The sequence below is a fragment of the Saccopteryx bilineata genome, chromosome 7 (assembly GCF_036850765.1).
Source record: "Saccopteryx bilineata isolate mSacBil1 chromosome 7, mSacBil1_pri_phased_curated, whole genome shotgun sequence".
Taxonomy (NCBI): Eukaryota; Metazoa; Chordata; class Mammalia; order Chiroptera; family Emballonuridae; genus Saccopteryx; species Saccopteryx bilineata.
The window spans coordinates 21,258,385-21,284,223 of NC_089496.1; the positions used below are offsets into that span (position 1 = coordinate 21,258,385).

Here is a 25,839-nt window from a genome sequence, read left to right on the forward strand (position 1 = left end):
GGGACTTCAGCAGACCGAGTAACCCCTTGCTTGAGCCAGCGAGCTTGGGCTCAAGCTGGTGAGCTTTTTGCTCAAACCAGATGAGCCCACGCTCAAGCTGGCAACCTCAGGGTCTTGAACCTGGGTCCTCCGCATCCCAGTCTGACACTCTATCCACTGCACCACCGCCTGGTTAGGCTCCTTTATAAAAAGAAACTACCTTTCATCAATGAGAGAATTTTCTGCCAGAAGTCTTATATGGCAAGATTACGATATTAACATTATTTTCTATGATGAAATTTCATGATGCAATCATTCCTAACCAGTGGAAAGACAATTTATACAGTAGGCACAGAGAAGTCCAAATTTGAAGTTAATGACATACAAGAGAGCAATTCTCATAGTCCAAGATCAGTCCACAGAGGTTTACTCGAAGGATTATTACTTCCTTTACATTTCAGAAGAAATAAAAAAGAGGAAAACAGAGGTTGGTAATTCATCCCCAAATAAATCTGTTATTGTAATAGAAAAATTATGAAGAGAAAAATTATTTTAACACCTTCTCCAACTGCCTATAACTAAATTAATTAAGAAGAGAAATGACAAGAAATTGGGATCATGCAGAGAAACAAAAAAGAATAGAAAATAATGCATTCGTGTCTCAGTCAAATTCAATTCTGGTCCAAAATTTCTTATTTCCCAAAAGTGGAATGTCCCAGAACACTGAGTGGCAACTTACAGTTGATACATGAGGAAGAAGTAAATGCTTCGTGCTAAAGTAAGATGTCGGACACAAATTCAGATTTTGAAAGAAAATAATCACAAAATTCTTGGACCACTGAGGTCCTCCAGCACCAATAATAGATGGGGAAGAAGGGATGCCTGATTGATGACGTCAGAGTAATGGCGGGGTAGGAAGCGATACCGATAAATCTCCCCCAAAACTCAACAAGATCTTCAACCAGAAACAGAAAAACCTATCCTTGGAGCCTCCAGATGATTCGCAATACACCTAAAGGTATGATCGAGCAAAAAATTGGCTAAATATATAACCAAACCCCGAAGGAAATAGGGAGTAAGAAATGCTCCGCCTTCCTCACTAACCTAAACAGGGCTGTTTTCACTGGAAACTGAGAATATAGAAACTAAGGTGGGCAAAGGGGGTGAATAGATCCAGGCCGCGGCACAAACGGCAGAACCAGGCTGTGGCACAGAGATCCAAGCTGAGGAAAAAACTGTTCCTGTGACAAACCGGGCAATACAGCTAACACTCGCGCCAAACCCAGACAAAGAAAGACAAGTGGGGCAGCCATTTTACCTGATCTCCTGGTCGGCACGCACAGATAGTGGGCGAGATATTCCTTCCAAAGCCCCGGAGGGTGCGCCCGTGTTACTCCACAGAGAGGCAGAGTCAGAGGCCTTTGTGTGGGCCGAAAGCCTCTGGGCCGCCCCATCGCCCTGGGAGAGCTGCACACGGGGAGGGAGCGAGAGGTAATTCCAACACTGGAACTTTTCAGTGCGGGCGGGAAGTTTCACTCAGAGGGCAAGACTCCGGCCTCACTTCCTGGTCTGCGCGCACGGAGAGTGGGCAGGAGACTCCTCCCAACACCTCGGGAGTGGGAGCCCGTGTTGTCCCACGGAGGGGCAGAGTCGGGGGCCTTTGTGTGGGCCGAGGGTGGAGTCTCAGGCTGCCCCAGCGCCTTGAAAAAGCCGCACGCGGGGACGGAGCAAGAGCCAATTCCAACGCTGGAACTTTTCAGTGCAGGTGGGGGGTTTCACTCAGAGAGCGAGACTTCCGGTCTAACATCCTGGTCTGTGCGCGCACATAGTGAACGAGAGTTTCCTCCAAATGCCCCGGGAGTGGGTGCCCTCCCGTGTTACCGGACAGAGAGGCAGAGCCAGAGGTCTTTGAGTGGGCGGAAGCCCTGGCTGATTATGCTAGGGCTCTGACTGACTGAGCCTTACCCAGAGCCCTGTGCTGAGTGGGAATAGAGTGGGGAGTTGCCAGCTCTTTGAGCCTCTTACTATCCAGGCAGAGGCAGCAGCAACCCCATAGCTGGATTATCAGGCTACTAATTGAGGAAGGAAAGACTAGGAGAGAGGCTCCAGGAACACGGACTCTCTCACTGTCAGAGCCTATAAATGCTAATGAGCCTCGACTGCCAACGAGACTGAAGCACAATACATGACATCGCCATAGAGACTAATCAACTGCAAACCTCTACCTGAGCGTGCCAAAGGGGCAGAACCCAGGGTACAGAGTCACCAACCAGGAAGAGGGAGAGAAAAGAAAAAGCAAGAAGATAACCTCTCAAAATCAAGAATAATCCGCAGACTTTATAACCTATCCCATTTTATTATATTTGTTCATTTGTTTCTCTTATCTTCATCCTTGATTTTTTTTTTCCTCCTCCAATTTGGTCGTTTAACTCTCTACTGGTCTTACTCTCTCCTCTCCTTGAACTACACTACCCATAAGTGTTACATCTCCCATTATCTTTTCTTTCCTCTTCCTTTCTCTCTATGAGGGTTGCACTCCAAAACCCTTAACTCTCTCTCTCTCTCTCCTCTTTTTTCTTTTTTCTTCTTTTAGTGTTTCCCTCTTTTTTTTCTCTCTCTCTCTTTTTTTCTCCGTCTATATTAGTTTCTTCCTTTCTCCTTTACGTCTCCTCTCATTCAAACCTCAATAACGAACAAATTATTTTATCTGGGACTCAAACTTATGTTTGTGGCATTTTCAGGGGTTCTTACTTCACCTTTTTAACTCACTAGCAGTGCTCCCATCCCTGGCTCTTCATTTTATCAAGCTCTTGTTCCACTAAATACAATAGTAATTTTTAATTTGTCCCCCCATTTTCCTGTTTCCCTCTTACTCCTCTCATCATAACTCTTAGTCAACCAACACCTAAACGCAAATCATTTTATTCTTGCTCCATATTTTTTCATTATTTGCTTTTTGTGGGTCCATATCCCCCTTTTTTTATTTTTTATTTTATTTTATTTTTTATTTATTTTTTCTTGCCCCTTTATTACTTTTCCCCAATTCAGGCCCTCCATTACAGGCATTGTTTGTTCTATTAAATACAATATAATTCACAGTTCACCACAAGATTTTCTCAAGAAAGAGGGGAGAGGAGAGGAGAGGAAAAAAGGAAGGGGGGGAATAATTTCCTTTTTTTTCATTTTCATTTAATTTTATTTTTCTTTATTTCATTATTAATTAAAAAAAAAACTTTTTGATTTTTTATTTTTTCAACTTTTTTTTTATTAAATCTCATTAATACTATCAACAAAACCAGCCTCAGATGCCATTAGGAAGAGAAAATCAAATATTAAGGATACAAAAGAAAGAGAGGTAACACAGATAGATGAGGAAAAATCTATGGAGAAAAAATTTAATATATTGGAAACCTTGGAGTTAAATGACAAAGAATTCAAGATAGAAATCCTAAAAATACTCAGAGATATACAAGAAAACACAGAAAGGCAATTTAGGGAGCTCAGAAAACAACTCAATGAACACAAAGAATATATGTCCAAGGAAATTGAAACTATAAAAACAAATCAAACAGAGATGAAAAACTCAATTCACGAGCTGAAAAATGAGGTAACAAGCTTGGCTAATAGAACAGGTCAGATAGAAGACAGGATTAGTGAAATAGAAGACAAGCAACTTGAGGCACAACAGAGAGAAGAAGAAAGAGACTCAAAAATTTAAAAAAATGAGATAGCCCTACAAGAATTATCTGACTCCATCAGAAAGAATAACATAAGAATAATAGGTATATCAGAGGGAGAAGAGAGAGAAAATGGAATGGAGAACATACTCAAACAAATAATAGATGAAAACTTCCCAAGCCTGTGGAAAGAACTAAAGCCTCAAGTTCAAGAAGCAAACAGAACTCCGAGTTTTCTTAACCCCAACAAACCTACTCCAAGGCGCATCATAATGAAATTGGCAAAAACCAACGGCAAAGAAAAAATTCTCAAGGCAGCCAGGGAAAAGAAGAATACAACATATAAAGGAAGGCCCATTAGATTATCATCAGAGTTCTCAGCAGAAACTCTACAAGCTAGAAGAGAGTGGACCCCAATATTTAAAGTCCTGAAAAAGAGGAACTTTCAGCCACGAATACTATACCCATCAAAGCTATTCTTCAAATATGAAGGAGAAATAAAAACATTTACAGATACAGAAAAGATGAGGGAATTTATCATCAGAAAACCCCCACTCCAGGAATTACTAAAGGGGGTTCTCCAATCAGATACAAAGAACAAAAAAAAATAAAGCCACAAGTAAAAGCTCCAAGAAGAACACAATAAAACCAAATTTAAACTGTGACAACAACAAAAAGAAAGAGGGGAGAGGATGGAGATTAACAGTAGCAAAGGACGATGGAGTGCAAAAGTACTCACAAAATAGTGCACTACAATGAACAGGGTAGGGACCCTTTTCATTACTTAAAGGTAACCACCATTGAAAAAACCACCACAGAAGCACATGAGATAAAAAAGATAGCAACAGTGGAAAGATGTATGGAATACAACCAAATAAAAACAAAAGATAGAAAAACGAAAGAGAAGGATCAAACAAGACACAAAACTAACAGAAAGCAATCTATAAAATGGCAATAGGGAACTCACAAGTGTCAATAATTACACTAAATGTAAATGGATTAAATGCATCAATAAAAAGACACAGAGTAGCAGAATGGATTAAAATAGAAAATCCAACTGTATGCTGCCTACAGGAAACTCATCTAAGTAACAAGGATAAAAACAAATTCAAAGTGAAAGGCAAAACAATACTCCAAGCAAATAACATCCAAAAAAAAGCAGGCGTAGCAATACTCATATCTGATAATGCTGACTACAAGACAAAAAAGTACTCAGAGACAAAAATGGCCATTTCATAATGGCTAAGGGGACACTGAATCAAGAAGACATAACAATTCTTAATATATATGCACCAAACCAAGGTGCACCAAAATATATAAGACAGCTACTTATTGACCTTAAAACAAAAACTGACAAGAATACAATCATACTTGGAGACCTTAATACACCGCTAACGGCTCTAGATCGGTCATCCAAACAGAGAATCAACAAAGATATAGTGGCCTTAAACAAAACACTAGAGCACCTGGATATGATAGACATCTACAGGACATTTCATCCCAAAGTGACTGAGTATACATTTTTCTCCAGTGTACATGGATCATTCTCAAGAATTGGCCATATGTTGGGCCACAAAAACAACATCAGCAAATTCAGAAAAATCGAAGTTGAACCAAGCATATTTTCTGATCATAAAGCCTTGAAACTAGAATTCAACTGCAAAAAGGAGGAAAAAAATCCCACAAAAATGTGGAAACTAAACAACATACTTTTAAAAAATGAATGAATCAAAGAAGAAATAAGTGCAGAGATTAAAAGATATATACAGACTAATGAAAATGACAATACGACATATCAGAATCTATGGGATGCAGCAAAAGCAGTGATAAGAGGGAAGTTCATATCACTTCAGGCATATATGAACAAACAAGAGAGAGCCCAAGTGAACCCCTTAACTTCACACCTTAAGGAACTAGAAAAAGAAGAACAAAGACAACCCAAAACCAGCCGAAGAAAGGAGATAATAAAAATCAGAGCAGAAATAAATGGAATAGAGAACAGTAAAAGTATAGAAAAAATTAATAGAACAAAGAGCTGGTTCTTTGAAAAGATCAACAAAATTGACAAACCCTTGGCAAGACTTACCAAGGAAAAAAGAGAAACAACTCATATAAACAAAATCCAAAATGAAAGACAAGAAATCACCGTAGATATACAAAGAATTATTGTAGAATATTATGAAAAACTTTATGCCACTAAATTCAACAATCTAGAAGAAATGGATAAATTCCTAGAACAATACAACCTTCCTAGACTGAGTCAAGAAGAAGCAGAAAGCCTAAACAGACCTATCAGTAGAGAAGAAATAGAAAAAACCATTAAAAACCTCCCCAAAAATAAAAGTCCAGGCCCTGACGGCTATACCAGCGAATTTTATCAAACATTCAAAGAAGACTTGGTTCCTATTCTACTCAAAGTCTTCCAAAAAATTGAAGAAGAAGCAATACTTCCAAACACATTTTATGAGGCCAACATAACCCTCATATCAAAACCAGGCAAGGATGGCACAAAAAAAGAAAACTACAGACCAATATCTCTAATGAATACAGATGCTAAAATACTAAACAAAATACTAGCAAATCGAATACAACAACATATTAAAAAAATAATACATCATGATCAAGTGGGATTCATCCCAGAATCTCAAGGATGGTTCAACATATGTAAAACGGTTAACGTAATACACCATATCAACAAAACAAAGGACAAAAACCACATGATCTTATCAATAGACGCAGAAAAGGCTTTCGATAAAATACAACACAATTTTATGTTTAAGACTCTCAACAAAATGGGTATAGAAGGAAAATATCTCAACATGATAAAGGCCATATATGATAAACCATCAGCTAACATCATATTAAATGGCACTAAACTGAAGGCTTTCCCCCTTAAATCAGGAACAAGACAGGGTTGTCCACTCTCTCCACTCTTATTTAATGTGGTACTAGAGGTTCTAGCCAGAGCAATCAGACAAGACAAAGAAATAAAAGGCATCCATATTGGAAAAGAAGAAGTAAAGGTATCACTTTTTGCAGATGATATGATCCTATACATCGAAAACCCCAAAGAATCCACAAAAAGACTACTAGAAACAATAAGCCAATACAGTAAGGTCGCAGGATACAAAATTAACATACAGAAGTCAATAGCCTTTCTATATGCCAACAATGAAACAACTGAGAACGAACTCAAAAGAATAATCCCCTTCACAATTGCAACAAAAAAAATAAAATACTTAGGAATAAACATAACAAAGAATGTAAAGGACTTATATAATGAAAACTATAAACCATTGTTAAGAGAAATCGAGAAAGATATAATGAGATGGAAGAATATTCCTTGTTCTTGGTTAGGAAGAATAAATATAATCAAGATGGCTATATTACCCAAAGCAATATACAAATTTAATGCAATTCCCATCAAAATTCCAATGACATTTTTTAAAGAAATAGAGCAAAAAATCATCAGATTTATATGGAACTATAAAAAACCCCAAATAGCCAAAGCAATCCTAAAGAAAAAGAATGAAGCTGGGGGCATTACAATACCTGACTTCAAACTCTATTATAGGGCCACGACAATCAAAACAGCATGGTATTGGCAGAAAATTAGACACTCAGACCAATGGAACAAAATAGAAAGTCCAGAAATGAAACCATATATATATAGTCAAATAATTTTTGATAAAGGGGCCAAGAACATACAATGGAGAAAAGAAAGCCTCTTCAATAAATGGTGCTGGGAAAACTGGAAAGCCACATGCAGAAGAATGAAACTGGACTACAGTTTGTCCCCCTGTGCTAAAATTAACTCAAAATGGATCAAAGATCTAAACATAAGACCTGAAACAATAAAGTACATAGAAGAAGACATAGGCACTCAATTCATGGACCTGGGTTTTAAAGAGCATTTTATGAATTTGACTCCACAGGCAAGAGAAGTGAAGGCAAAAATTAATGAATGGGACTACATCAGACTAAGAAGTTTTTGCTCAGCAAGAGAAACTGATAATAAAATAAACAGAAAGCCAACTAAATGGGAAATGATATTTTCAAACAACAGCTCAGATAAGGGCCTAATATCCAAAATATACAAAGAACTCATAAAACTCAACAACAAACAAACAAACAATCCAATAAAAAAATGAGAAGAGGATATGAACAGACACTTCTCCCAGGAAGAAATACAAATGGCCAACAGATATATGAAAAGATGCTCATCTTCTTTAGTTATTAGCAAAATGCAAATCAAAACTGCAATGAGATACCACCTCACACCTGTTCAATTAGCTATTATTAGCAAGACAGGTAATAGCAAATGTTGGAGAGGTTGTGGAGAAAAAGGAACCCTCATCCACTGTTGTTGGGAATGTAAAGTAGTACAACCATTATGGAAGAAAGTATGGTGGTTCCTCAAAAAACTGAAAATAGAACTACCTTATGACCCAGCAATCCCTCTACTGGGTATATACCCCAAAAACTCAGAAACATTGATGCGTAAAGACACATGCAGCCCCATGTTTATTGCAGCATTGTTCACAGTGGCCAGGACATGGAAACAACCAAAAAGCCCGTCAATAGATGACTGGATAAAGAAGATATGGCACATATACAGTATGGAATACTACTCAGCCATAAGAAATGATGACATCGGATCATTTACAGCAAAATGGTGGGATCTTGATAATATGATACGAAGCGAAATAAGTAAATCAGAAAAAACCAGGAACTGCATTATTCCATACGTAGGTGGGACATAAAAGTGAAACTAAGAGACATTGATAAGAGTGTGGTGGTTACGGGGGGAGGGGGGAAAGGGAGAGGGAAAGGGGGAGGGGGAGGGGCACAAAGAAAACTAGATAGAAGGTGACAGAGGACAATCTGACTTTGGATGATGGGTATGTGACATAATTGAACAACAAGATAACCTGGACTTGTTATCTTTGAATATATGTATCCTGATTTATTGATGTTTCCCCATTAAAAAAATAAAATTATTACAAAAAAAACATAACTCAACTAATTCTCAGGATTTTTATAACTATTTCTAAGAAAGTAGTCTTTCAATGATATCCTTCAAATTAAAAACAGGATGCATTAAGAGCAAAGCAGATTAGGAAAACATTTTCTCCACTCACTATGAATTCAGGAGTCAAAATATTAAAATTTGCTTCTTTCGCCCTGGCCGGTTGGCTCAGCGGTAGAGCGTCGGCCTAGCGTGCGGAGGACCCGGGTTCGATTCCCGGCCAGGGCACATAGGAGAAGCGCCCATTTGCTTCTCCACCCCTCTGCCGCGCCTTCCTCTCTGTCTCTCTCTTCCCCTCCCGCAGCCAAGGCTCCATTGGAGCAAAGATGGCCCGGACGCTGGGGATGGCTCTGTGGCCTCTGCCCCAGGCGCTAGAGTGGCTCTGGTCGCAACATGGCGACACCCAGGAGGGTCGCAACATGGCGACGCCCAGGATGGGCAGAGCATCGCCCCCTGGTGGGCAGAGCATCGCCCCCTGGTGGGCGTGCCGGGTGGATCCCGGTCGGGCGCATGCGGGAGTCTGACTGTCTCTCCCTGTTTCCAGCTTCAGAAAAATGCAAAAAAAAAAAAAAAAAATTTGCTTCTTTCCTTTATTTACACCATTACTTTGCTTAATTATTATTGCTTAGTAATTCTAAAAGTATTGGCAGTTTTCTAGCACATAGCAGTGTGTGAGAGATAAATTAGAAACTCAGTAATTGTTTTATGAATGGATAAATGAAGAAACATTAAATCCTAAGAAAGAAAGGCAATAACATCAAACGACTTAATTTTTTTCTTCACATGGATTCTATTTCAGGACAAAAATTACATGACGTGAGACCCTCACTTTGCTACATTTTAATTTAGAGAGATAAAGAGCTTACTAGGGCCCAGGCCAATGGCACAGTGGCTAGAGCATCATCAGGTGGCCAGTTTGATCCCAGGGTCGCTGGGCCCTTCCCAACAGTGCTGGCACCACCTCGACCCCTGAGGTCATCAGTTCAAGCCCCGGTCAGGGCACATGTCAGAGCAATCAATGGCACAACAAGTTGAAGCTTCTCTCCCCCCCCCCTCTTTTTCTCTCAAAATAAATAAATAAATAATAAAGAAAAGAAAAAAGATTAACTGGTATATATCTCTCATTTGTTCAATCCATTTACCTTTATCTAGAACTTGACTTAATTATGCAGTGTAAGACCCCAATTTATAATGGTTCTAGGTGACAATATTTTGGATACCATGAAACTAAAAGAATATTTTACTTTTAGGCTAATGAGTGAGAATAACTCTATGCCCTACTTCAGGTGCTCATTTGTCAAAGGAGTTAGCAATCCACCTATTGTCTTTCTTAAGACTAAATTCATCAACTGACAAATATTCAGAGAATATATACTGAATCCAAGGCCTGAGCCAGATGGAAAAAAAAAAAAAGAATAAGATGGAGACAGCTAAATAGTTAGAGATGGCAATGTATCCAGTTTTTCTTTTTTTTTTAATATTTCAAGATCGAGGTGGCAAGAAGATATAAGAACAGGAATTTCAAGAAAGCAACTTCATAAATGTTCCAAGTAGAACATGGATATGATGGCTGAAACCACAGCAGTCATTCTGAGAACATGAGGGCTCTTGAATACAATGATCAGTATCTGGAGATAATTATGGATAAAGGATTACATTGAAGAGCTTTGGGTTATATTATTTTCTTTGTATAGGAAAACTAGTGAAGTCAAATGACAATGAGATTGCAGAATCAATAAAATAAGATTATAATGAACCTTATAGAAGTAATGGAAGCTGTGATGTTCTATTAAGACTACCAAGAAGCATCCTGTTTCCACATTTCCCACATTGAAGGATCTCCTACACTAAAGCTAGACCTCTCATAGAAGCTTCTATTCATTCCACAATTAGAGATTACAAACTATAAAAAGTAAACGCTCTGAGGGAATTAACACACTGACTTAAAATCATGTCATCTTGGAAAATACAGGTATCAAATCCATGCCTGAGATCCAGTTTTGATGGGCACCAAGAGAAAAAGGCAGAAAGACACTTAGTACCTGTAGTAAGAAAAAATAATGATAAAGAAGAAGAGTAGGGGGATGCATAAAAGGGAGGTTATGAACCCTAAAAATAACTATTATTTTAATGTTTGTCATTGGGATGGCTTTGGAAGAGGAAATGCAGAGAGGAAGTATTTTGTTAATAAGTACTAGTAAATCCAATTTAATGATTACTGCTTGCTAATATACAATATTCATAAAAATTATAGATGCTGAAGCCAGCAACCTTGGGATTACGTTAATGATCTCACGCTCAAGCCAGCAACCCTGTGCTCAACCTGGCGACCTTGGGGTTTTGAACCAACGACCTCAGCATTCCAGGTCAACACTCTATCCACTCTGCCACCACTGGTCACGCTAAAACCACTGAGTTTGATAGTTTGGCTATACTTTAATCTTCTGAGCAACTGTGAGGAAGGCATTGTGTCCTCTTAATGGTGGAAGGAGTAATATTTTCTTCTAATAATGACTTCTGCATTTGGTCTGGATAATCCTTTGGGTCATTTCACCTCATGTTCATTTTAGCCTCACATTTTAAAGGAGACAATTCCCAGGTTCATGTTTCTTTTACTGTCTAGTAACCAGAGCTCTAATTTATATTTCAGGCTCTGACCATATTTTGTTTAAGAAAAATATTATACTTTCTCTTTTTTTCATAGTATATAATATTTCTTGGTATTTTGAGCTTTTCTAAATGTCAACTTCTCATTTATATTTTATTTGCATTATAAGAAAGAAAATAATGTAGGCTAGTGTTCACTGATAAGAAATAAAACCTTAGAGTCTGACCAGGCAGTGGATAGAGCATCAAACTGGGACGCAGAGGACCCAAGTTGGAAACTCCAAGGTGATTGGCTTGAGCATGGTCTCACCAGCCTGAGTGTGGGGTCACTGGCTTGAACATGGGTTCACAGACATGACCCCATAGTTGCTGGCTTGAGCCCAATGTTACTGTCTTGAGCAAGAGGTCACTCGCTCTGGTGTAGCCCTCCAGTCAAGGCATATATAAGAAAGCAGTCAATGAACAACTAAAGGAGCTGCAACGAAGAATTGATGCTTCTCATCTCTCTCTATTCCTGCCTGTCTGTTCCTATCTGTCCCTCTCTCTGACTCTATCTCTGTCACACAATAAAAGGAAAAAAATAAAACCTTAGAAAAATAAATAGATTGCATTTAACACAATTCTGACATAAGATCTAGTAAAGATAATCCAAATGGCAGCAAATGTTATCAATATCAAACATCTACATAGTAAAAACCTAATGCCCTGATTAATTAATCATTACAGGTTAAATGACCATATGGCTTTATTGACTGGCCAAGAAGGAGGTTCATTAGCAGCAACGGAATCAAGACAAAGAATAGTTTTCATGTCATGTACAGCGTGTCCGTAAAGTCATGGTGCACTTTTTTTTTTTTTTTTTGTATTTTTCTGAAGTTGGAAATGGGGAGGCAGTCTGACAGACTCTCAGTCTGACAGACTCCCACATGCACCTGACTGGGATCTACCCGGCATGCCCACCAGGGGGCGATGCTCTGCCCATCTGGGGCGTTGCTCTGTTGCAACCAGAGCCATTCTAGCGCCTGAGGCAGAGGCCATAGAGCCATCCTCAGCACCCGGGCCAACTTTGTTCCAATGGAGCCTTGACTGCGGGAGGGGAAGAGAGAGACAGAGAGGAAGGAGAGGGTGAGGGGTAGAGAAGCAGATGGGCGCTTCTCCTGTGTGCCCTGGCCGGGATTCGAATCTGGGACCCCTGAATGCCAGGCCGACGCTCTACCACTGAGCCATCCAGCCAGGGCCAAGTCATGGTGCACTTTTGACAGGTCACAGGAAAGCAACAAAAGACGACAGAAATGTGAAATCTCCACCAAATAAAAGGAAAACCCTCCCAGTGTCTGTAGGATGATGTGGCAGCATGTGTGCATGCGCAGATGATGACATAACACCGGAGCAGCCCACGGCCATGCTAGTTGAGACGTGGACGGTACAGAGGAAAGTTCAGTGTGTTCTGTGGCTCGCAAAATTCAAATCCGTGACCAAAGTGCAACGTGAATATTGGCGCGTTTATAATGCGAAGCGCCACCACATAGGAATAACATTACTGGGTGGGATAAGCAGTTGAAGGAAACCGGCAGTTTGGTGGAGAAACCCCGTTCTGGTAGGCCATCAGTCAGTGACAAGTCTGTAGAGGCTATACGGGATAGCTACCTAAGGAGCCCTAAAAAATTCTGTGCGTGAGCCCACATCGAACTGCACTGAATCGGTATAAAACTGGGAGAGGTTTCCTTTTCTGCAGATTTCACATTTCTATCATCTTTTGTTGTTTTCCTGTGACCGGTCAAAAGTGCACCATAACTTTACAGACGCACTGTATTTCCAAAGAATCACTGTCACAAGCAAATGGTAAAAAAGGTGAAAAGGACTGTACATATGAATAGGGTTGATGGTTAACGACGATTTTAAGACTGCCAGTGTAATGCAGGGTCGCCTACCAAGGCGGTGTTTTTCACAGCACGAAGGCATGAGAGAGGTGAGGCGGCGGGCGGATCCCACCAGACCAGGTTAAGGAAAGGTCATCTCTAATTCTCACAAACGTGCGCTTCAAATGAGAGCTGGATAAAGTCCCTGATCTACATGACTCCAAGAAGTAACCTCTGACAAAACAGTGGCAAGTTTCCTTTCCCGCTGAGTACAATTCAGTTCTTACAGATCTCAGATCCTGGCTGTCTCCTGGAATCCTGGAAGTTTAGAGATCACTCAACTAGTCAATGAACTCAGTTTTCTACGACCCTTCTTTCTCAGCTGAATTCCCGTCGCTTTTACGCGTTTGGTTTTATTGTCGGAGTTTTTTTGTTTTGTTTTTTTTTTGTTTTTGTAAAGACTGAGGTACTTTGTGGTTTTCTCAATTGGCATAAAAATTCCTCCAATGCAGCTCAAGTCAAAATGTTCCCAAACTGTTAATTCCTTAGGCACATACTTTACATCAACTGCCCTTTGTAGAGCATCTGAGACCTATAAGAATTGCGTTATACTCAGTGTTTTCTAAGTAGCTTCTTGGAGTCGTGTACATAAGGCTCTTTATCCAACTTTATTCTCGACATTTTACAGTTTCACGATTCTCTCCCATAAACAGTATGCCTTCCACCGTCCCACGCGAACACCACACAGCGCATGCGCCTGTCCCCGGGCCAGTACACTTGAAGGCGCAGGCGGCTCTGCTCTCCGGTGCGTGCGGAGGAAAACAGCGTCTGCGCCGGCGATGACGTCAAAAGGCCGCGCGGTACTTCAGCGCTTACACCGCCTTGGGGCTTGAATCCTGGCTCGTTGCTGTCATGGTTCGCTGCAGTTCCGTGTCATTCAGAAAGGTCCGTGACCCGAGCCGCTCAGTCCGAGGGCTAGGTTCTTCTAGCCCCACCCGGGGTTCTGGTGATCCTTCTCTTCCTCCCCACTTTTTCTACTTGGGGAACTCTTTTCTGCTTTTCTCTATCATAGTCTTCTCTCCGCCTCTCCATACTCAGGTCGGCCTGTGACGGGGTGTCTACGGCATGATTAGGGCGGTTGGTTGGGGACAGGGTGAGAGTCTTCTGGGGAGTTGTGTGCACGTGGGATGAACAGCTGGGGTACCTGCCTGACTTTAGACGTGCAGTACAGTTTACGTGGAGTGTAGGTTTGACTTCTTTTGACTCGAATGGTGTATTTTACTTTTAAGTAATAGCCATAGTCGGTTTACATATGTATTTTTTCTTGAGTGCACTGCTCTTGAGAGCTTTTCTAAAGACGACTTTTCATCAGTACATGGAAATTTGTAATGATAGGCTTGCCTACTTTCAAGCAATTTAGGTTTTTGTGTAATGTCGGTTTTAGAATCATTTCTGCAAATAATTTGAATTGTTGCTTCAAATTTAAAAACCTCTTTAAGAGTCTTCCTAGTGGTGTTTATTGAAACTAGCCCACATCGTAGTTTGGACATTACCTTATTACTAAGGATGAGATTGAGTTACTCCTTTTAAATTTGGGTTCTAAATCTCAGAATCTGATCAATATAGAGCAGTAAAATGCACAAACTACCCCATTTTTGTGTGTGTGGATACATTACTAAAGGCTTTTTGTGTTACCTACTGCCATGAAAAGTCACTTCCAAACAGTCGTTTGCAAGTGGAATCTAGTTCTTCACTTAGATGTGATGCATTTCTAATCTAGCCTTGCAGAACCAGTTCACCCCAGAGAAAAATACTCTGGTTGGCCCTCAAGGTTATCTTTTATATATTCGTCCCACCCTATTCTCATAAAAAACTGTTTCATGAATACATGTGTATACTTAAGGGAATCTCTCCCTTTTTGTTTTTTGCTAGACCCACCCACTGCAGACCTAGACTGCATCAGAATCACCAAGGGAGCTTTTGCTAAATGTGCTGGCTTGACCTATCCTCATTCTCTCCTCCAGAGTATATTGGAATGGTCAGTGGGGTGTGTGTTTTTCAAAAAGTTTTCCAGATGTTTTTTGATACAACTATCCTAAATGACTAGAGATTTGAAGATTATGAATTTAAGAAATTACTCAGTAAGGAATCTTGACAATTTGAGAGGTAAGACATAGGATCTTTATCTGCAAGAGGATCTTGATCTAGGGAAACAGAAGTAAACATTAAATGTAGCAGAAGCTTTTAAGAAGTGTACTAATAGGCCCTGGCCGGTTGGCTCAGTGGTAGAGCGTCGGCCTGGCGTGCGGAAGTCCCAGGTTCGATTCCCGGCCAGGGCACACAGGAGAGGCGCCCATCTGCTTCTCCACCCCTCCCCCTCTCCTTCCTCTCTGTTGCTCTCTTCCCCTCCCGCTGCTGAGGCTCCATTGGAGCAAAAGATGGCCCGGGCACTGGGGATGGCTCCTTGGCCTCTGCCCCAGGTGCTAGAGTGGCTCTGGTTGCAACAGAGCGATGCCCCGGATGGGCAGAGCATCACCCCCTGGTGGGCATGCCGGGTGGATCCCGGTTGGGCACATGCGGGAGTCTGTCTGACTGCCTCCCCGTTTCCAGCTTCAGAAAAATACAAAAAATACAAAAAAAAAAAAAAAATACAAAAAAGAAGTGTACTAATAGAGATATAATCAAATTGCTAAGAGCCCAGCAAAGTTGAGGGTAGATGTTGAATAGAGGAATTAAGAAAGACATCGGCAAATATGACATTCAAGTGGGTTTATGATAGAAAAGAACAAATGACATAAAAGAGCATGAGCAGAGTGGCACGGAGATTGATATAAAATGTAGTACAGAGCAGGAGAGGAAGAGGCATAGGAGGGTTGAACGAATGGAAATGAAACTAAGGGTAGGTTAAGAGCTTTGAATATAGTACTGAGAATTTTAGACTTGACTTCATAAAGTGCAAAACATAACAAATCATGAATGGTTTATGAGTAAGAGAGAAACATGAGTAGAGATCCATTTTCAGAAAAATAGCTCCGGCAGCAAGATGAAGGATGCATTGAGGAAGGAAGGACTAGACAGTGAAAAGCAGGTAGGAGCTAGTGTAGTGGCTTAGATCTAGGGCAGTTTATGCCAGGAAGGAAAGAGAGTTAGGGTTTTGGGAAAAGAAGCAGGTATAGTCAAAGATTCCCATATGTGGTCTCAATGAGTAGTAAAGCGTGGTTCCATTATTAGAAAGAACATTGGAGGAACAGACTTTAAGGAGAATTTTGGCTTTGTCATATTAACATGTATTTGAGGGGACTATTATCCTTTCAATATCCCCAAACAAGTTACATATTTAAGGGGTTTCAAATCTAAGTTAAATACAGATCTTGTTCTCAGTTGTTTTAGACTTAAACTTATACCTTGGTGATGTCCCCACAGATGACAAAGAGAATATCTCACCTAGGTAATAGTTATTGGCACAGGCTGAGATCATCTAGGGGAGATGGTCTCAATTGAAAAGTGGACTAGTCTCTGAGACCTTGAAGATTGATGGGACAGCAATTGATAACTTGGGGGGAAAAACAGATTTTAAGAGTTAAATGGGGGCCCTGGCCGGTTGGCTCAGTGGTAGAGCATCGGCCTGGCATGCAGAAGTCCCGGGTTCGATTCCCAGCCAGGGCACACAGGAGAAGCGCCCATCTGCTTCTCCACCCCTCCCCCTCTCCTTCCTCTCTCTGTCTCTCCCTTCCCCTCCCGCAGTGAGGCTCCATTGGAGCAAAGATGGACCGGTTGCTGGGGATGGCTCCTTGGCCTCTGCCCCAGGCACTAGGGTGTCTCTGGTCGCGACAGAGCGACGCCCCGGAGGGGCAGAGCATCGCCCCCTGGTGGGCAGAGCGTCGCCCCCTGGTGGGCGTGCGAGGTGGATCCCAGTCGGGCGCATGCATGAGTCTGTCTGACTGTCTCTCCCCGTTTCCAGCTTCAGAAAAATACAAAAAAAAAAAAAAGTTAAATGAGATCAGATGGGGGATGAACTGAGAAAAGACTATAAATTTAGCACACAGGAAGTCATTATTTCTGAGGCATTTGGGTGGCAACAAAGAACGAGAAAAGTTCTAAATTGGTAAGCACATTTGGTATACAAATGTTCTCTTTCTCCCTCTTTTTAAGTTTGGAAACTTCATCGATAAACTAAGACTCTTCACCAGGGGAGGAAGTGGTGGAATGGGTTACCCTCGGTTAGGTGGAGAAGGTGGAAAAGGTGGCGACGTCTGGGTTGTAGCCCATAAAAAAATGACTTTAAAACAACTTAAAGACAGATATCCTCAGAAGCGATTTGTGGCTGGAGAAGGAGCAAACAGTCGGTGAGTGTTTGCTGAATGACTTTGATTTTATGAAAGTATCCCTTCTAGAAGAAAAAAAAGGTTAAAAGATAAATATGTAATTAGTAATTTGAAGTAAATTATATTCTGTATTTGTAACAACAAAAGTCTACATTTGTCTCAATTCTAGTATAGATGAAAGCTAGGCACTAGGAAATGTTTTGGAGCTTTCAAACTCTTTATTCTTTTCTTCTTCAATGCAATATTTACACTTCCTCTGTAGAAAAAGAAAATGTTCCAAATTCCCACTGTTTTCTTGAAACATCCTTGCAAATCTTTAGTTCTCGTTTTTTGGTTTGTTTTTTTTTTTTTTACGATTTTTATTTATTTATTTTAGAGAAGGGGAGAGAGTGGGGGGAGAGAGAGAGAGAGAGAGAGAGAGAGAGAGAGAGAAAGAGAGGAGGAGCAGCAAGCATCAACTCCCCTATGTGCCCTGACCAGGCAAGCCAGGGGTTTTGAGCTATTGACCTCAGCTCTTCAGCTCCTTGCTCTATCCACTGTGCCACCACAGGTCATACAGGAAACCTTTTAAACCTCAACCAAGCACTGCCAGCATCTCATAAGCAGTGCTGAAAATTTAGAACCTGTTTCATAGATACTGGTTTTTTTTCGCTCCATAAGATGCACTTTTCTCCCCCCAAAAGTGGAGGGGAAATGCCTGTGTGTCTTATGAAGCGAAAAATACAGTATTTTATTGAATATTTTAACACTCCATTTGGTTCAGAATATTTTTTTTCTTATTTTCCTCCTTAAAACCCTAGGAGTGTCTTATGGTCAGGTACGTCCTGAGCGAAAAGTACGGTGTATCGTCTGTTTTCCCTTTTGCTTCTAATTCATTCTTCTTTCTATGAGAGCAGAACCTTTCCTTTATCACTAATGCGTGTTATTTTCTGTGCAGCATACTGTGTTGGCCTCAAAATATGAGAATTTTTTCTTTTGTTATAAAGAAGATGAAAAAGTTCTTGATTCATTCATCAGTGGAAGGCCATGATTCCTCAGGCTTTGTGTCCCTCTTTTCTTTTTTGTTCCTCTTTTTCCTTTTTGTTCCCAAGTGTTCTGATATATTCACTTGTCACAATACCAGAGGATGGAATGTGGCACTTACTTGGGTGATGGCTATAAACTCAGGATAGAGACTGGGATAGCACTGTAACACAGACACTCACAACAACAAAAACAACAAATTATCCTGTCCAAAATCTGCAGCATCCCTGCTTGTAAGTGCATTCTTCGGGAAACCACTTACATTTCTTCTGAGCATTTTTGTTTTATACATAGTCTGATTGAAACCATTTTATAGGACAAATTTTGAGAGCCTTCTATTTGTTAGAATTCAATAATTGGAAGTTTTGAGTACAGACTGCTATTTATTTAGATGTTACAGATGGAAAATAACACCAGATTACATCCTAAAGTAAAATTTCTTATTTTCTAATTTCTTTTGAAAAGTATGGTTGCTATAATTCTAGCCTTATTCTGTGTTCCGATCAGTGGTATACTAAAGATGGTCTACAATGTTTAAATGTTAGGAAAGTTTTAAATAGAGCATATTTCTTACTGGGATTATGGGTTGCAATTTTTAGAATAGAGGGGCTGAAGTTTACAAGATTAATAGGAGCCAGCGAGTGAAGGGCAGGAGAAAGCATTACAGGAAAGGTAATATGAACAAAGGCCCAGTGATAGAAGGTAAGTGACAGTATTAGACGCTAAAAGAAGGCCAGTGTGGCTGGCATACAGAAAACACAGAATGTAGACAAAGATGAGATGGGAAAGATAGGTACAGACCAGACTTTAATCCAGACCATTATTTCAGAAATACTGCAGTATTCTCTATTTTATCTCCTCTGTCCAGTCTCCGTCATCACCTTCAATCCATTCTTCCTCCAGTTATTCCTAGAGTGATTTTTCTAAAACACCAACTTATTAATGTCTCTTGCCTATATAAAAGTCCTTCAATGTTCTACCTGACCAGTGGTGGTGCAGTGGATAGAGCATCGACCTGGAACACTTAGGTCCCAAGTTCAAAACCCCAAGGTCACTGGCTTGAGCAAGGGATCACTGGCTCAGCTGGAGCCCCCCAGTCAAGGCACGTATGAAAATCAATCAGTGAACAACTAAAGTGCTACAACTACAAGTTGATACTCATCTCTTGCCCTTCCTCTCTGTCTGTCTCTCCCCCTCTTGCTAAAAACAATAAAATAAAAATAAAAACTCCCTAGCCTGACCTGTGGTGGCGCAGTGGATAAAGCATCGACCTGGAAATGCTGAGGTCGCCAGTTCGAAACCCTGGGCTTGCCTGGTCAAGGCACATATGGGAGTTGATGCTTCCAGCTCCTCCCCCCCTTCTCTCTGTCTCTCTTCTTTCTCTCTCTCTCTCTCTCTCTCTCTCTCTATTTCCCTCTCTCTCTCCTCTCTAAAATGAATAAATAAAAATAAATAAAAATTGAAAAAAAAAAGTTTAAGGCATAAAAAATAAAAACTCCTTTAGGGTTTCCCATCACTCTAGGATAATCTTCAAGCTCTAACGTAGCATATCAGAGTTTTCATGATCTGGACTACAGTGTCTTTAGTTCACATGTCACCGCACTTGTACCAGCATTATGTTAACAACCTATTATTTCTCCAAACAGCTTGTTCCCTTCTAATCCAGTGTGTAATAAAGATACACATATAAATATACATATATATTCAGTTTGCAAACACATCCTTTCTTGAGTGCCTGGCAAGGTCCTATTTCCCTTTCAAGACTTGTTTCAAGCACTATTTCTAAAATATAGGAAACTAAGATTTTAATTTCAGTTATCTAATCGTATCTACTAAAATTCAGACTGCTTTTATTCATGATGAAATTGCCTCTTAGTAAATTAGTTTATGCTTGCTGAACTATGAAAATGATCAAATACTATTTCAACTATTTAAAAAACTATCCAGTTTTCTTTGGAAATTTAAGGGTAAATGTTTTTAATAAAATAATATTTTAATAGGAAGTTCACTAGTAGTAACAAATAAGAATGAAAATTAAATCTACATTCTAAAAATTGCAGCACACATCCTTGTAAGAAGTGTTCTATTTAAATCTTTTAGTGAATTTCTAATTCACCCATTTCTATGGATCCAGTTCATTCATTCAGCTAATGTTAATTGAGTATCTACTATATACTGGTCACTGTACTAAATACCTAGGATACAATGATGATCTAAACTAATATGTTCCCTGTCCTTCTGGAAGTTACTGTAATGTAGTTGGAGAGCAGGCATTAATCAAATACATGGAAAAATGGGGAATTATAACTGTGACAAATCATCTGACTGAGGGACTACACATGTGTGAGTCTGGGAATTCTTACCTAATCATGGCAATCAGGAATAGAATTTTTTTTTTTTTTTATTCCTGAGATTAAAGATTTTAGGGGGGGAGAAAGGGGTAGAAGAAGAGAGAGAGAAGTATCAACTCATTTTTCCATCTGGTTGTTCCATCTAGTTGTATACTCATTGATTGTCTCTTGTATGTGCCCTGACCAGGGATTGAACCTGTGACCTCTGTATACTAGGATGACACTATCTTCTGAGCCACCTGGTCAGAGCAGAAATAAAATGATTTTTAAAATGGTCAACCATCTATAATTCCAAAAATAACCACCATTAATCTTTTTTGGAATTTCCTAGACTTTTCTGTGTCTACACAAATGTGATCATGTGTGAATCACCAGATAGATAGATATAGTTTGGGGTTTCAAAAATGAGAGGACAATATTTTGCAACCTCTTCTTTCAATGAACTTTTTTTTCTGTGCAAGGAGATTGTTCAAAATAGCTATATAATATTATAGTATTGGAAATAATATTATTTGTCATTCATCTATTTAGGTAATAACTGATTTTTTTACTGTTGTAATACAGCACACATCCATGTGTATATAGTAGTTTACATGGTTGTTTAATTATGTTCCTTTGGAATAAATGCCCAGAAGTAGACTTACTAGTTAGAAGTTTGTACCAATTTATTCTCTCTTGGGCAGTTTGAGAGTAGCCAAATGAGTCGCCTATAATTAAAATACTCTTCTTGACTGAGATCAGTTTTTTGAAAGCTTTGTTATTCAATTGATTTTTCAGTTTTGTCTGGTTTATTTGTGTTACGATGATCTCATTTCAGGTGTACAATATATTACGATTTGCAGTGACTTTTGGTGGTCAGCTTGGTCACTTAAATTTAGTGGTCTTTAACCTTTTTACACTATTGGGGACCAGTGAGAATAGGAGAATTACTTTGGGGATTACTAAGGCTGAAATCACCCTGAGCATACATGAATTTGACTAAGATCATTAGGTCTATAATCTTCATACCATATCAGGGTAGTTAACTCTTTCACGGACTGGCACAGAATTTCTGGTGGACCTGTCTGCAGACTGGCAGTTAAAAAACACTGACTTAAATAACTACTTAATATTATATTTTAATAATGATATGGTAGTCTAAAATGCAAATAAATAGAGATAATTTTATTTTTCCTCTAATATTTGGCATTTAATATTTACATTAGAAGAGTTGATTGTTAGTCTTATTTAGAGACCATTATATTTGTTTGAAGCATAAGCCATTTAATTTTATGTTTTTTTCTTATTTTAATTTAGCTTTATTTTTTTGTAGGGTTAATGCACTGAAAGGCTCCAGAGGAAAAGACTGTGAAATTCTTGTACCTGTGGGCATTTCAATAACTGATGAAAATGGTAAAATTATAGGTAAGTGTACTACTATAGATTCTAAAGTTGTCAAAATATAGACATTTTTAAATTGGGAGCTGTGGGGAATAGCTTCTCTAGAGTTTCAGAACTTTTTAAAACATTGTTTCAGCTGCTAATTCATAAAAGAACTTTAAAATTTTATATAGAGGTTGTTCAAAAATAACTGCTAGATTTAACTTTACCTTAATGATAGGAATATTTACTTGCTTTAAAAATCATAATTAGCCTGACCAGGTGGTGGCGCAGTGGATAGAGCATCAAACTGGGGCACAGAGGACCCAGGTTTGAAACCCCGAAGTCACCGGCTTGAGCTCAGTCTCATTCAGCTTGAGTGCAGGCTTACCAGCCTGAGTGTAAGGTTGCTGGCTTGAGCATGGGATCATAGACATGACCCCATAGTTGCTGACTTGAGCTCAAAGGTCGCTGACTTAAAGCCTAAGGTCTCTGGCTTGAAGCCCAAGGTCACTGGCTTGAGCAAGGGGTCATTTGTTCTGCTGTAGCCCCCCAGTCAAAGCATATATAAGAACGCAATCGATGAACTACTAAAGGAGCCGTAATGAAAAATTGATGCTTCTCATCTTCCTGTCTGTCCTTATCTGTCCCTCTTTCTGTCTCTCTCTCTGGCTCTGTGACAAAAAATAAAATAAAATAACAAAAAAACATAACTGTTTACAAAAGTGTTTTTTAGGGTCAAGGTTTTAATAGAAACTTCTGATATCTGTTTCTGAAAGAAAAATGTCATTAATAATTAGCTCTACTTAACTAATCTTGGCTTTACGTATCTTTATCTCTCTTTTTAAGGAGAACTCAATGAAGAGAATGACAGAATCTTGGTAGCTGAAGGAGGTCTTGGTGGAAAACTCCTTACAAATTTCTTACCATTGAAAGGCCAGAAGCGAGTAATTCACCTTGATCTAAAACTTATAGCTGATATAGGCCTAGTAGGGTAAGTATCATTCATATCTTTATTTTTTATGTATTGATTTTAGAGAGAGGAAGGAGAAGAGAGATGTAGGAACATCAGTTTGTTTCTGCATGTGCCCCAACCAGGGTTCAAACCGGCAACCTCCATGCATCGGGGTGACGCTCTAACCAGCTGAGCTATCCAGCCAGGGCTTTATCTTTATTTTTAATTTTATATTTCCAGAGAGATAGTTCATAAATAGGAAATAAGTATAAATGGTAATTGGGGCCAGCATTATTTCTAGTTTATGAAATCTGTGCATTGTTTCTATACTTAGAGAATATGCTGTTAAATGTAGTTATTTTCCTTTTTATTTATTTACTTATTTTTAGAGAGGAAAGAGAGGGAGAAGGGAGGAGTAACAGGAAGCATCTGCTCCCATATGTGCCTTTACCAGGCAAGCCTGGGGTTTCGAACCAGTGACCTCAGCATTCCAGGTCGACCCTTGAGCCACACTGTGCCACTACAGATGAGGCTACATGTAGTTATTTTTACAGTGTCAGCTAGAGTTTTATATTTACTGTTCATTTGTCAAAGATCAAACAATTGAGTAGGCCAGTGAAATGTTAGAAAATGAATAAAGAAAAAGATCAATTAAAGACAGTAGAATAAGGTAAAAGAATGTTACCAGATATTAGGAACAAAATGAGAAATCTGAACCAACCACATTTTTAAAAGTGTATACAAGGAAATAAAAAGGAATAAAATGACTAATATATTCTTACAAATCTTAATAGAAATATCGATGTATCATTAATCTGATGGTTCAGGGCTGATACAGACAATCTCGGCCATCAGACTGACTGTTGAGCACTAAGTTGGATCTTGCTATCATTGTTTTTCTGTTCTTTATGCTCGGCTTAGGCTCTGTCCATTCTCAGTTCTGTAGGCGGCCTTACAGTGTTGTCTTCTTCACCAGCTTCCATGTTTCCGTCAAACAGTGGTATTTAGCTTTGGGTTTGCAGTGTTGGTGCCCTGGAGAGAGAGAGAGATAGCGAGACAGAGAGTGGATAAAGGAAGGGGAAACTGTATCTTGGCATTTGCCCTTTCCTCTCTTCCTGGTCCCCCTACAGCCTTGCACAGTAGTCAGGTGGAAGGCCTAGGAAAAGGGAGGGGAATCTGCTGCCGTATTGAGTACCATTTCACTCCTGCCTTCCCCTCTCAGTGCTGCTTTACCAGACTCTGTCTGAGCCCCTCCCCGCTCCGGGCCTGTCTCAGTCTTAGCAGCAGTGGCGCCGAGGTCACAGAGGCCCCATTCCTGCTGAAGTTGTATCAGGGAAAGATGGGATCCTGGCATTCAAGCTTACCATTTGCATGTAGTTGTTTTTCAATAAAGCATAGATTTAAGATTATGAATCATAGGTTCTATAATAGATATTTTTCAAACATTATTGGTTTAATGGATAGGCTCTTGGTTTATGGATAAGGCTGAGGATTCAGCCATTCACTTTCTCATTTGGTAGGAAAATGAGCTTCAAGTTGCATGGATATACCTTTACAGACTAAGAAGAGCCTTTCAAGGCTCAGTAGTAAAAATGGGGTGGGGTCAGGGGACTCAAATGAGAGAATTTGGGTTAGAATCTCAGGTCCTGGGGAGGTGAGCTGACTGGTCTTGGGTACTTTACACAGTCTCTCATAAGTTTTTGTTTACACATCTTTAATAATGAATGGAGAGTTCTCACCTTTAAAATGTTGGTAAGAGACTGCATTTGCAGCACAACACATGCTTTGGATTTATGAATGCTCAGTGAACAAATGGTAGCTGTTCTCATGATCCTTATACTGCCAACTTCTTAGTCTGCTAGAGTGAGAAGCTAAGCTTTTCAGAAGTGAACTTGAAATTATTGTCGATAATTAATGCATCATAATTTTTTAAAAAGATTTTATTTATTTAGAGAGGGAGAAAAGAGAGAGAGATAAGGGAAGGGAGGAGCAGGAAGCATCAACTTCCATGTGTGCCTCAACCAGGCAAGCCTGGGGTTTCGAACTGGCGATCTCAGTGGTCCAAGTCAACACTTTATCCACTGCACCAACACAGGTCAGGCTCCATCATGACTCTTAAACACAATGTTTAACATGTTTCCTAGTACTTTTAAATTAGGCAACTATTGAAAATTTACTAATGTGAATACCAGCATAAGCAGATGTCCTTTTAACTGGCTTTTGGAATGAACTGAATCTTACTACACTTCAAAACTGATCTTTGCATAGGTTGGATTTTAGCCTCTAAAATTTTCACTGGGTACTTTTTCCTTTTTTTTATTAAGTGAGAAGCAAGGAGGCAGAGAGACAGACTCCTGCATGCACCCCTACTGGGATCCACGCAGCAACCCCTGTCTGGGACTGATGTTCTGCCCATCTGGGGCCACTGCTCCATTGCTTGGCAACTCAGGAGCTATTTTATTTTAGCTTCTGAGTTGAAGCCATGGAGCTATCTTCAGCACCCGGGGCAACCAAGCTCATTCAAGCTATGGCTGCGGAAGGAGAAGAGAGAGAGAAAGGGGAGGGTGAGGAGTGGAAAAGCAGCTGGTTGTTTCTCCTTTGTGCTCTGATCGTAATCAGACCTCGGACTTCCACACGCCAGGCCAGCACTCTACCGCTGAACCAGCTGGCCAGGG

General features: G+C 39.8%; 1 protein-coding gene across 1 annotated transcript in view; it reads left to right on the top strand.

The window, feature by feature from the left end:
• Window positions 1–14,004: 14,004 nt before the first annotated feature.
• The window catches only part of GTPBP10 (GTP binding protein 10), a 35,948-nt gene continuing 24,113 nt past the window's right edge, over window positions 14,005–25,839 (top strand). The window contains exons 1-4 of the mRNA XM_066239542.1: window positions 14,005–14,096; window positions 17,304–17,497; window positions 22,163–22,254; window positions 23,059–23,203. Coding sequence (XP_066095639.1) covers window positions 14,064–14,096; window positions 17,304–17,497; window positions 22,163–22,254; window positions 23,059–23,203 — 464 coding nt within the window. The 5' untranslated portion in view covers window positions 14,005–14,063. The remainder of the gene's footprint in view (window positions 14,097–17,303; window positions 17,498–22,162; window positions 22,255–23,058; window positions 23,204–25,839) is intronic.